This window comes from Neomonachus schauinslandi, chromosome 12, assembly GCF_002201575.2.
Source record: "Neomonachus schauinslandi chromosome 12, ASM220157v2, whole genome shotgun sequence".
NCBI lineage: Eukaryota > Metazoa > Chordata > Mammalia > Carnivora > Phocidae > Neomonachus > Neomonachus schauinslandi.
The window spans coordinates 17,067,959-17,081,244 of NC_058414.1; the positions used below are offsets into that span (position 1 = coordinate 17,067,959).

The following is a 13,286-nucleotide window of genomic DNA, read 5'->3' on the forward strand; positions in this document are numbered from 1 at the left end:
TATACAAAGGTATACTACATAGCAGTCTAAAATAAATGAACTAAAGCTACATGAATCAAAAACTATTCTCAAAAATAAAGTGGAAAATTGTAACTTACATAAATGAAACTTTTATGACACAATTCATACAAACTTTGAAAATACGCAAAATAGGGGCACCTAGGTGGCTCAGTCAGCTAAGCATCTGACTCTTGATTTCGGCTCAGGTCATGATCTCAGGGTCTTGAGATTAAGCCCCATGATGGCTCCATGCTGGATGTGGAGCCTACTTGGGATTCTCTTCGTCTCCCTCTGCCCCTCCCCAACCCTTGTGTGCACACTCTCGCTCTCTCTCTCTCTCTCTCAAAAAGACTAAAATAAAACATTAAAAAATGTTAAAATTTGTAAAAGCTAGGAGATGACTTACGTGTTCCTTACTTAGTCTCTGTTCCTCTCTGTATAGTGGAAATGTCTCACAATAAACAAAAGGAAAAAATGTTCTGCTCTACTTAGTGTTGGCAGATAAAAATCTCTCAAATATGCTCTGACACTATCAGATTAATTCACATTGTATTTTTTTTAACTTTATGATCTTTGACATATAAAAACTGTAGATATTTAAGATGTACAACTTGATGTTTTGATATAAGTTTTGAAAAGATCACCCCAGTCAAGCTAAATAACTTCTCCATCACCTCTACGTAGTTACCTTGTGTATGTGTGTGTGTGTGAAGATTTAATTTAACCCCTATCCTCTGAGCCAATTTCAAGTATATGATATAGTATCAGTAGCTAGGAGGATGCCATACAGAAGATCTCCAGAACTCTTTCATCTTGTGTTAACTGAAACTTTGTACCCTTTTGATGCTAAACGTACTCTTAAAATATTTTTCACAGAACACTCTTTTTACAAATGAGTTTTGATTAGAATTCAAACACTGAAATACCTTTTGGATTCTTTTTAAGGGATTACAAAGAAATCATTTTAAGACTTATTATGGATCAAAAGTCCTAATATTGCCTTGTTGATAAACTGTCATTAGTGATAGTCAAATAAGAAATCAAAGACCTGTGAACAACTCCATTGAGAAACAAAGGTATCCAAAAGGACGGTCTTTTTTTCCTTCTAAAAATATATAGAGATAGCAATATGTAGTGGAGCAAGTAGAGAATTCTGGGTTTTCAGCATAAAACTACATTGTAATGTAAAACTTCGGGAGGTAGAAATCTGTCCCACCATGAGCTTAGTGTTCATAAATATTATGACACGAGGAAATGGCAACAAGCTGTCAATTTAATACAACTATTTTTTCCAATTAATTTATATTTCAGGCACATATTCATATTTTTACTATAAGCATCTGCCTCATTTAAATAAAGTGACTATTTTCAAGACTTCTACCTACATTTTCCTAAGATGTTTTAAAATGACTTGTGAAAACTTAAATGAAACCATAAACATGGGAGCTACTGCACACACGTATTTATTTATTCTGCCAGTTAACCGCGGATTCCCAAGGGAGGGGATGGTGTGAAAACAAAGCAAAGCTTTATGCCATTGTTTTTAAAACTTTTTTTAAGTTGGACTATTTACCTTGCATTTCAAATGGAATTCAAGAAGGACTTGAGATTTAAAGGAGCCCAGGCTTGTTAAAGTCTGAAACACTTAGCTAAAAGACTTTACTTTTATACTTTTCATTAATAACTTTTTTTTTGGAAAAAGTACCATCACTATGCCTTGATTGCAATCTCCAGATTCTTACATTTCCAATCAAACTTCATTTTTAAAAAGTGTCATGTTCTCACTGACTTTTAGAGCTCGCCTACTGTCTCTTTCGCTTTCCCTCCCTCTCTTTAACAAAACTATATATAACGTTTAGTATATGCCAAATACTGTTACCCCATTTAATTCTTACAACAACCCTCTCTGGTGGGTACTATCATTATTCCCATTTCATGGAGGAGGCAACTGAGACACAGATGGCAAAGTAACTCGCTCAAGGTGCCAAAAGTTATCAGTGGCAGAGCCAGGATTCAGATCCAGAATCCGTGCCGAAGTCAGTCCTATTTTTTTTTTTGAGTTTCCATTGTTTCTGATTTTTCACATCACTATAAATTTTCAGCAACTAAACGCAATCTATCTGTTTTCCATAAACTACCGAGTTTAACAAATGTGAGGCAGAGCACAAGGGGCTCTACTGACCATATTTCTCACATTAGTGGAGGAGAAAAAAAAAAAAAGAGAATGACATGGTAGTACAGGGAGGGAATGAGGCAGAAGATCACATTTTCAGTTTAGGACAAAATTATCTGGAGCATGTAAGTGGGGATGGCTGGTAAGCATGCAGAGATGTCAGTCTGAATCTCAAAGACAGGGGAGGTCTGTGCTGGTGCTGGGGGAAAAGCCAAAGGGCAAGTGAGCCTTGGGGGGTGGGCAGAATTCATGCAATAAAGGAGGTAGGAATGATGACGAAAGGCCGAGATTAAAAAAAAAAAAAGGACAAAGCAGGTTCAGGGCCACAGACAAGATTCAGATTTAGCATGGGGCTCATATAAAGCAGAAGCAGTAACATGGAAGTTTGGGTGGGTCAGAATGTGTCCTCAATGAGAAACATTCTATTAGAGGGGTGCCTGGATGGCTCAGTCGGTTAAGCAGCCACCTCTTGATTTCAGCTCAGGTCAGGATCTCAGGGTCTTGAGATGCAAGGCTTTGCAACAGGCTCCCCGCTTAGCTTAGCGGGGAGTCTGCTTGAGATTCTTTCCCTCTGCTCCTCCCCCCACCCTGCTCTCTCTTTCTCTCTAAAATAAAATAAATCTTAAAAAAAACAAGAAACATTCTGGGGCGCCTGGGTGGCTCAGTCGTTGAGCGTCTGCCTTCGGCTCAGGTCATGATCCCAGGGTCCTGGGATCCAGCCCCGCATCGGGCTCCCTGCTCCGCGGGAAGCCTGCTTCTCCCTCTCCCACTCCCCCTGCTTGTGTTCCCTCTCTCGCTGTGTCTCTCTCTGTCAAATAAATAAAAAAATATTAAAAAAAAAAAAAGAAACATTCTATTAGAAATCCTTACCCACTAGACAAACCTCTGTACCTGTGTTCTTTTGCATTTTGCAGAATGACCAAGTATCAGGCCAATATATGATAAAACCTCATTTCTTAATATAATGAAGTGTAATTCTCTGAATCTGAAGATAGGCTAAGGCATTTCCATTTCATGAAAACATTTTAAAATGCATTAATGTAATGGATTATTAGGAGACTATTTTAAATGTTTACATGCCTTCAGAAGGTTTCAATCACTTTAGAAATACACATTTATGGACCTTTACGATTATTACACATTTAGTATTCAACTGAGGTTAATTTAAGATACACTGGAGCACCTCCTGTGGGCAGGAAAGCTTTGGAGGGAGAGAGCATGTGCCTACATATTCCCGCCCGCCTGTGGTGAGGACACCTCACGGCCACAAAGCTTATGCTGATGTATAGCATATTCGTCCTGCCATCCTTATATAGCATTAATGCAACAGAGAATCCTGTGAAGATCATTTATAGGGTGAAATATAAGTTAACCTCTGGAAAAGGAGCAGGATTTGGCAGAACGTTAAGGACAGAGGACTGGGCACTAAGAACCAAAAAAATAACTCACACAAGAGTATTTGTGAAGAATATATCCACTGAACACCTTACTGTGTGCTTCTAAAGGCTGTCCGTCCTTTATTTACTATTTAGTGGATATCTACAAAAGACTTGCCTTTCATGTCTTTTTACAGTTAAAATTTATTTAATAGGTAATACAAGTTTATCATAATCATTTTTTCAAAGGTTACCAAAAAGGAGCTCTTGAAAAGTCTCCCTCCTGACCAACTATCATCTCCAGAGCTGTCCCTCCTGAGATACGCTATGGAACTGCATTTCTTTAAACTGTTTAAACTTTGATTTTCTTCTAATTCTGATTCGCATGTGCATGATTTAGTGATTCTTAACTAAACACCTATAATATGAGATGATTCTCTTTGTCACATCCCCAAAATTTGCACCAAGGGCACAAGTACTCCACAATCTAGGTTGGACTTCGAGATGCAGACAGGAATACAGGTTTAAAAGAAAAAGCCTGGATCTTACCTTATTTCCTTTTTATAAGATAGGATTTTCCTCTTTATTCTGCCAAACTTCTGTTGAATCAAACAATTAACTTATCTAATAATGAATGTCTATTAACACACACACACACACACACACACACACACACACGACCCTATCTACCTGCAGGTCCTTTATAATCTAGCAGCTTAAATCAGGAAAGCAAAGTTGATCACAGCCACCTTACATACAATAGACTATCAAGTTAAGTTGTGGTCTCCAAAATGGTTCATGCAGAGCATAAGGCAATCTTTGGCATGCATTTTACTTCTTACTTTTTACTTCTTCCTTTCAAAGTTCATATTGTGGGGTGCTTTATCATATACAAAATAAGCTAATAAAATAGTACATGTATAACACTTATAAAGACATATAATGAGAGTGCATACTCAAATACCTTCTGCTAGTGAGGTAGCAAAAAAGTTTTGAGAAATAAACAGCTCAATATATCTGGTGTTCATTTCTAAAAATAAATACCTTATCAAGTTTCTAAAGTATATGAAGTGCAAATTTGAGTGAAACAGAGAAAACAAATTGTAAAAGGTACAGATCAGTACTTGGCTAGACTGTAAATTTTTAGAGGCAAAAGTAGAGAGCTTATTTTTTGATTTGTGGTTCTTTTCAACCATGGTCCTGCTATAGGAATTACTGAAAATGAAGTGTACCACAATTAAGGAGATGGGCTCTGAACTCAAGGTCAGGTTCAAATCCTGACTCCATCACTTAACTTGGGGAGGGCTAAATGGTACATGTATAAATGGCCTTGTCCAGTGTCTGGCACTTAAGCCACCAAAAATGTTAACAATTATTATTAAATAAAAGGAGCATCATTTAACAAACATTAGCTTTCTAAAGTAACTGAAATGAAACAACTGAGTCATGTTTTAATTCAGCTTCACCTTTTGGAAAGATGCTTTTTGGGTCCAACTGAAATGTATTTAAGCACATGGAAGCTTTTTGCCTTCTTTTTTATATTAAAAAAAAAAATCCCTCAGTAACACTCCCATGAACTATTTTGTCTTGGAACAGCTAATGTAAATTAAACAATGTCAGGCCCTAGCCAAACGGATACGGGAATAACTGTATACAGTATATCTTCTTGGCTTCACTTTTATGTGGAACATGTGTTTATATTTTGACCTTTTGTCTTTTTTTTAAATGCAGAAACATTTTTAAACAGCAGCAACTGGAATGATTTCTTTTAAGTTTCCAAACATATTAAGTTACACATGGCAGTGCCTATTGCTGAAACATTTATAAATGTTACACCAACTGTGTTTATAGTTCCGATTTTTTTTAGATTGTTTTGTTTTCATATAAGCCATGACCTAAAAAATTTAGCTCAAATTCTTTCCACAAAATAATTACATAATGGAACAGTCTGAGTCATTTTGAATTTCCGAAACACAAAACTTGCTCCCATAAAATAAAGATAATGATCAGCATCATAGTGAGATTTTTATATGGGTTTTTTCGACTATTTCAACCATACCTAAATGGTATGGATGAAACCAAAAGGACTATAAGAATAGGACCAAGAACATAGTGATAATTCATCCAACTCAGAAAAATCACCGCACTGTTTTCTTTCCCATTATTTGTCCTTAAGCAATTGACATAAAAATAAAGTTTGTATTAGATTTCACTGCAATGAAAAAAAAAATCAAAGAACAAAAAAATTGGTAATTCTGAAGGTAAGAGAACAAAAGTACTTCTTGTTAGCCTTGGCTTTTAAACCTTAACTACCACCTTGATGGAAGAGAGAATTTATATGTAAGTTAATATAAATAATGTAAGGGTTAGTTCTATGAACAAAGAAGACCAAAATCAACTAAATTGGGGCAAGGAACTTCTCTGGCTCTTAGCTGCCCCATCTGTTAAATGAAATAGATTACATATACTATCTAGAAGACAGTATCTGACAAAAGGATTGTTTCTTAAGTCCAGAGATAGTAAACTTAAGAGAATAATCATTTCTTTTTTCTTTAAAAAAAAAGGAAGGAGGGGCGCCTGGGTGGCTCAGTCGTTAAGCGTCTGCCTTCGGCTCAGGTCATGATCCCAGGGTCCTGGGATGGAGCCCCACATCAGGCTCCCTGCTCCGCGGGAAGCCTGCTTCTCCCTCTCCCACTCCCCCTGCTTGTGTTCCCTCTCTCACTGTGTCTCTCTCTGTCAAATAAATAAAATCTTTAAAAATAAATAAATAAATAAATAAATAATAAAAGGAATTGGCACTCAATATTTCTGCAGTGAGTAAATGAGTGAATGAGCACAGCATTCTATCTTCAACTTTCATTCATTCCTTCTGCTAACAGGCCACCCGAGGTCCCAGCCCCTTGCTGGTATCAACTGAGTGTAGACACTACTCAGGTAGACCCCGCAGTCAAACTCCTTCACTGAATCCCAAGCTCCACCACAGGCTTTTCTCTAATTGCTACTACTCTCATTAAATGACTTCCTTAATGGGCCCACAAATAAGCTTCTTATTGAGGAATTCAAAGGTCTCTTGTTGGCATTTACACAGTTGAAAAAGAAACACATTTGCTTTTCTTGAGGCAGCTAGGAACAAAATCTTGACAGCTGGAAATTTACTGGAACCCATGGAATGGGATTTGCAACAATAATAACCATTAAATATTTATTCCATCCCACCCAGACACAGCATGTCACTGTACGTGCAACCTCAAATGGAAAGCTTATAACTGTCTTACATTAAATAATGGTTGAACAGTTTGATTTTTAAGACTGGTAGACAAATTAAAGTATCCTTCACTTTTTGTTCAGGTGTTCTCATTCTATGCTCTCTTCAAGGTATAGATTAGTCGAAGAACCTTCCGCAAGTCCCAACTGATGTTACTCCTCTCTTCCTCCCTTCCTCCCTCTTCTCCAGGTCTAAAGTTAACAGATGGGTAAGAGTTTGAGACAGGACACTATTTCAAGTCATTTGATTTCCCTAAAGTATTCACTTAATACTACTATTAAAATGGATAATGTCTTCACTGTTCAACTTTGAAAACCACAATTACCATCTAAACTCAAAATCTCTTTTAAATCTTCTCTATCACTGTTTTATGCTCATAATTAAAATAATGGCTTCAATATTTTAGCCATTGTAATGAATGATGTGATTCCCATTTCAGGAGGATTCAAAACTACCATATAAATTTAAAACTTACCATGTAAATTTCTAATAGCCAAAGACCATAAAGTCTCATTAATTATAAAATTCTGCAGCTCTTAGCTACAAATTATGAGCTGAAAGGATGTGGGTTTTATTACTGTGCAACATAACTTCACATTAAATCCTAAGTGGGAAATGCCACGTAAGCTCATTTCCTACTTCATTTCTCTAAAAAGTGCAAACACTAAATTCATTTCCCCAAAATAACAATGAAATTGCTATTCTGTAAGAAGTTTACACTTCTGAAAGATTTCATGTTAATGAGATCATTTGTCTTACACGGAAACAATGCTGGCTATGTGCACTGGTCCTGAGGCCCTTATAAATATCAATCCATTTATCCTCTAACAACCTTACGAGGTAAGGACTATTAGTATGATAATATGTCAATATGCCTAGCACAGCGCTTCATACGTGAAGGAAACTGAATGTCGTCTGACTTTCATGAACATTTTCAGACCAGTGAAATGAACTGAAGAGGTGGATGAAGAGCTAACAATTGGCTGCTTTGTCTCATAATCATCTCTAGCAGCCACCGAGAGAGCAGGTTCTTAGGTAAGAACACAGAGATAAAAGGGAGCCTAATAAATCAGCCAAAGGAGCAATTCATTACAGCTATGATGATTCTCTGCAAGTTCCTGCTCTCAGTGAGACCAAGAAGTCAATCAGTCAAAGTGTTCTGTACTCCCAGTTTGAGCTCGGTGAAGAACATTCTCACAGCAGATTCTTAGGGAGCTAATATACCTACTGCCCTGATCCCTTTTGCCAACTCATTTCAGGAAGACCACATAAGCCACTTCAGACAGCTGAACTTTTGAGCTCTATTCTTCAAGTTACAATGAAGCTTAGTTCTTCTGATTCTGTAGCAGACATATAGAGGTAAAGAATATTTGCTCATAATCCTCTAAGAAAACTTCTTCGATACGTGACTATTCTTCCAACCGCTCCTTAAGCAACCATTTCTCTCATGAAATAAATTTGTTCTCTTAATCTCCCCCTGCCACCACCATGAGCTCCAACTTTCCTATATTTTGTGTGATTTTAAAGACCTCTTATAAATTCCCCACATTCCCTTTAAATTGTAAAAAACATCATAGCTAGATATGATTCTCCAACAAAGGTTTGACATAGGTCAGAGTTAAGAGGATTAAATCATAGTTTGTACATGGTGAATTTCTATTTATATATCTTGACATGCTTGCTTTATAAGATATTTAAATTTTTGAGGTATTTACTTTGAACTCTACATTTTTCTTCCACAATATGGAAAATTAGTTCTTCTGTATTTTATATACAGTTCTTTTTCTTTCAGTTTGATTGCTTTTCATACCCACATGTAATTTAATTTTTTTCTGACCACTTGTCAATTTATAGGCGTAATTTGGAATTTTATTTACTTCATTTTATAATTTCAGCAATTTCACTGAAGAAATTATTGAGCAACACAAGATCTCACAATGATGCCTGCACGAAACCATTAATTACCATAGATTCCACTCCAAATTAGTACTGATCCAACTCTTTGGCCTGCTGTTAACCCTTCTAATATAGTCTAAGCCTGGGGACACTATCCTTTCAGAAGCGACATGTCATGCTTTATTTGCTTTCCCTTGGATGGGGCAGAGGTAGGCCACTATAGCTTCTTTCAGAACTTCAAGAGTTCCCAGGAAGGGTTATTACCATACGCTATTATCATTCTAACACCTAAAGGCTGCCCTTTTAACCAGAATTGATAGCAAACTGAAAGGAATAGAATAAAATTAGAAAACAGGAAAGAAATGGGACAGCTACCAGCAGAGAAAGGGATTCTTTGCAAAGACGGGAAGGAAGTAGACCACCTTCACCCATTTGACCATTTTGCCCAGTGCTACCAGACCCTAGCTCACTTACTTGATCCCACCACCACACTGAGGTCAAGGTCATATGCTTGATCCCCTACGTGAGTCAAATGGGCAGCAGTCTCATGGTCAAAAATTTGCCCAACCTCTCATAAATACCATCACTTGTCTTAAAGGGATTCATGAGAGTGGGTACTAACCAATCCATGCAAATTCATCACCATTACTGGAAAAATAACCAGGAAAACCTGACCTGTGAGTCAGTCCATTGGACAAGTTTCATTTAGGATGAATTCTCCGATGGTCTTGGGTCAGACAGATGTGAGTAAGAAACCAGGCTCTGCTAATTACTAGCCCTGTGTGTAACCCTGGACAAGTTCACTTTGCAGAGCCTTATAGACAAAACACATCAAGAGTCTCAGGTAGAGTTTGACACAAAAGGGATGCTCAAGTGATGCTGGCCCCAGCCCCTTCCAGAGATAAAACCTGGGAGTTAAGAGCAGAGGGATGGAGCCAGGCCCACCTGTGTTTCAATCCCGGTTTTGCAGTACACTAGCTATGAAACACTGGGCAAGTGACAGCCAGGATACAGCCAGGATAATGAATCAGAGCATTTAGATAATGCCTAGCACACGGCCAAGGTCAATAAACGGTGGCCACTTTTTTAAATGTTGGTAAGACAAAGACATTATGATCACTATCTGTTGATCAGTGTTTCTCACAGTGTGGTCAGGGAACAATGAATATCAGAATGACCTGGGATGTCTGTTAAAAAAAAAAAAAAGGACCCTATGTCCCACCTCCCCAACCTATTCAAAACTGCTCTCCAAGAGCAGTACCAGGTAATATTCATTTCTAAATCAAACTTCTTGAGATGCATACAAAAATTAAGAAATTGGTGACCCACAGTTGGTTTTGTGCTGGGTCACAGTAAATTAAGACTTGCCTTCTAGTACTTACTCTTTACTATGCTATGGTAGGAGAATTACCTGGTATCTGATGTTTTTATATTTTGGCAATTTTTGCACCTAAACATTAAATTGATAGGCTCACTTGTATTTCTGTTTATTTGTTTTCCAACAGCACTATTTTGACTTTTTCCCCCCCCTCCAGCCAGGGGCCAGCAAACTATGGCCTTGGTTTGTGGCTAATTTTGTACAACCCCAACTTCCAGAGAAAATATGTATTTTTTTTTTTTTAAAAAGGAATATTCGATGAAGACTATATGTTGCTCACAGAACGTAAAATATTTACTGTCTAGCCCTTTACAAAAATGTCTGTCAACCCATGGTAGCCTATAATTTTTTTTTAACTGCAGCTCTCAACACAATTTACATACTTAAAGATAGTAATAATAAGACAGAATTTGTTAAAATAGGAGATACTCTAGTCGATATTTTCTAAGGCACCTAATAGAGGGAAGTACCATTGCCAAAGTTTCTGTTACATATGCATATATGTGTATCAGATAATGATCAAATTGTATTTGGTTGCAGTCAGAAAGTTTTAAAGTCCTTGTGGGTAAGGGTGGAAAATAAATAGTGCAACTGGTTAACGAGTATTCATTAAAACTCACACAGAGTAATTTTTACAATAAAGGTGCCTTGGAGAACATAAAACCATATAAAACGATTCCTGCTGTTTAGAAGTTAATGGCTTATTCATTACAAAATGGAAATAAAATCTGTTTTGTGTACAATCTACATTGTTGTAAGGAGAAAACGGAATCATCAAAGCAAAGTACTTCAAAACTCCTGTAGTACAAAGAAAATACTTTAGTTATACTAACAATAAATCATACCAAACATATATAGGTTTTTTCCCACCTCCCTTAGTTCCTTGTTTCCTGCAACCTGGGAAATGAATCCTCTTTTCTTCCTTTGTGTGTGTGCAAGTGCATGTACGTGTGTGTGCAAGCCTGTGCCAGGAGCATAAAAGAAGTATTAGATGCTTCTGCCCTTTCTGTATCATCCATTATTAGCTTCTCCTTCCCCTCTGTTTAAAATATGCCTTCTTGGGCGCCTGGGTGGCTCAGTTGGTTAAGCGACTGCCTTCGGCTCAGGTCATGATCCTGGAGTCCCTGGATGGAGTCCCGCATCGGGCTCCCTGCTCGGCGGGGAGTCTGCTTCTCCCTCTGACCCTCCCGACCCTCCCCCCTCTCATGCTCTCTCTCTCTCAAATAAATAAATAAAATCTTTAAAATAAATAAATAAATAAAATAAAATATGCCTTCTTTTACCTTTTCCTTAGTTCTAGCAAGGAAAGCATTTGATTAAATTCTTGTGCAAAAAGAACAATTAAGACTGTGATCATATTATCCCTGGAAACACTAAAGAGTCAAAAATTAACATTTTTAAAGTAACAATTTCCCTTTTTTATCTTCATAGAACACTAATGTCCAGGGTTTTTGTGATCGTTTCAGACAAGCTAAAAATACATTAATTCTAAAACACATTTCAACAAATTTACAAAGAAAACACCTTCCTAGGAACACTCAAGGAAATGACACTTTAAAACGTTTTCATTATATGGAATACACTGCAGACACACAAACCACAAGCAGTGTAAATAAATACAGACTGGTGCAATGCTGAAATGCTTGTTTGTCTTCCACCACAAAGAGAAAACACTTGCACACCGTGGTATTTTAGCTTGGGATGTCATAAAGATGGGATTTAGGCATGTGGTGTAAATACAGGAGGCTGTAACTGTGCGTGTGTGTCTGTGTGTGTTAGGGAAAAAGGGTTGTAAGCAGAAGGGGTGGGACTTGCCAGGAGCAGCTATTTGAGAAAATTCCTTTTTCTTTCCCATTCATTCTTTCTAGCTTGTGTCTGGCACAGTCCTTACAATTACTCACTGACTTTTCATTCTAAAGACAACCAACAAGCTTTCAGAACTTCCTACAGCGTTTTTCACACACTTTTTTTAAAAAGGCACCAAATCATTGAATGTTTGTTTTAAATAAAAAGCAAACCATTAGTCCGTTTCCTCATTCCAAAGACCCCATGAGTTGCAGGCTAAACAGGATCCTTTGTTGTGTGTCCAAAAATAACACAACGCGGTATTGGTAAATTGGAAAATAATAGATTACTCTGTTTCCAAGAATGTCAAAGTTATTACCACAAATTTTGTTCTGCCCCAGTGAATACAATTTCATGCTCCTTTTAGTGACTATGCAGTCTTAACGACAGCAAACACAATCCAACTGAATACCCTTCGCCTTTTCTGTTTGGACACTCCATTAATAAATACAAGGGCTGCAAGAGGATGCCAAGTGGGCCAGTTTCCTTTACGCACAATGGTATCCGTCCAGCGAAATCTCTCCAACACAGTGAGAGTTGTCTTTCAGATGCCCACCCCACACCCGCCGTCCTCTGCGGGCGAGCCCAGGACGAGAGGAGGCACCTGGACAGACAGCCGTACCCTTTCAGCGCCCCACCACCTCCAGAGGAGGGGAGGAGGGGGAGGGCACGACTCGAAAGCCGAGTAGGAAGGTGGGCGAGTGGGAAAGACAGAAATGGATGCTGAGGGGGTGGGCGAGATGGGAAGGTAGGGAAGGCGGCGAACGCGGGGAGAGGAAGGTGAGCAAAGCTGCGGGATTCTAGAGCGAAGGGGGAACGGTGCGGGCGAGCGGGGGCGCGCAGGGGGTCGGGTCCTCACCATTGAACGCCCCGGCTTCCGCGGCCTCCTCCTCCTCCTCCCCGTTCTCGGAGTCGGTGTGCATGGGCTCCTCGGCGAAGTTGACCCCCTTACTGGGGGTGCCGCCCCCGGCGGCGGCGCCCGCGTCCCCCCAGGTCCTGCCCTCATGGCCGAAGCGCGCGGCGCCTTTGCGCTCGTTCTCCTGCTGCAGGCGCGTGAAGTGCTGCAGCGCGAACTCCAGCAGGTCCGCGGGCTGGTGCCTCAGCACCTCCACCGTGAAGCCCTGCAGCAGCTCCGTCAGTCCCGCGGGGATCTCGATGCTCATCCTGCCTGCCGGGCGGCGGGCGCCTGGGCGCCGCCCTCGCCGCCTCCCCGGACCGGCCTGCGGCCCCGCGGCCGCCGAGCGAGCGCGGACGGCGCTGGGGGCGCTACCCGCTTCCGCGCTCGCTCGGTGGCCGCCGGGCCGCCGGCCGGTCCGGGGAGGCGGCGAGGGCGGCGCCCAGGCGCCCGCCGCC

The 13,286-nt window shown here is 39.6% G+C and overlaps 1 protein-coding gene across 1 annotated transcript in view; it reads right to left on the minus strand.

The window, feature by feature from the left end:
* Positions 1 to 13,158, minus strand: part of PRKAR2B (protein kinase cAMP-dependent type II regulatory subunit beta) — an 88,484-nt gene extending 75,326 nt beyond the window's left edge. Inside the window, exon 1 of the mRNA XM_021682941.2 lies at positions 12,793 to 13,158. Coding sequence (XP_021538616.2) covers positions 12,793 to 13,096 — 304 coding nt within the window. The 5' untranslated portion in view covers positions 13,097 to 13,158. The remainder of the gene's footprint in view (positions 1 to 12,792) is intronic.
* Between the last annotated feature and the right edge of the window lie 128 nt (positions 13,159 to 13,286).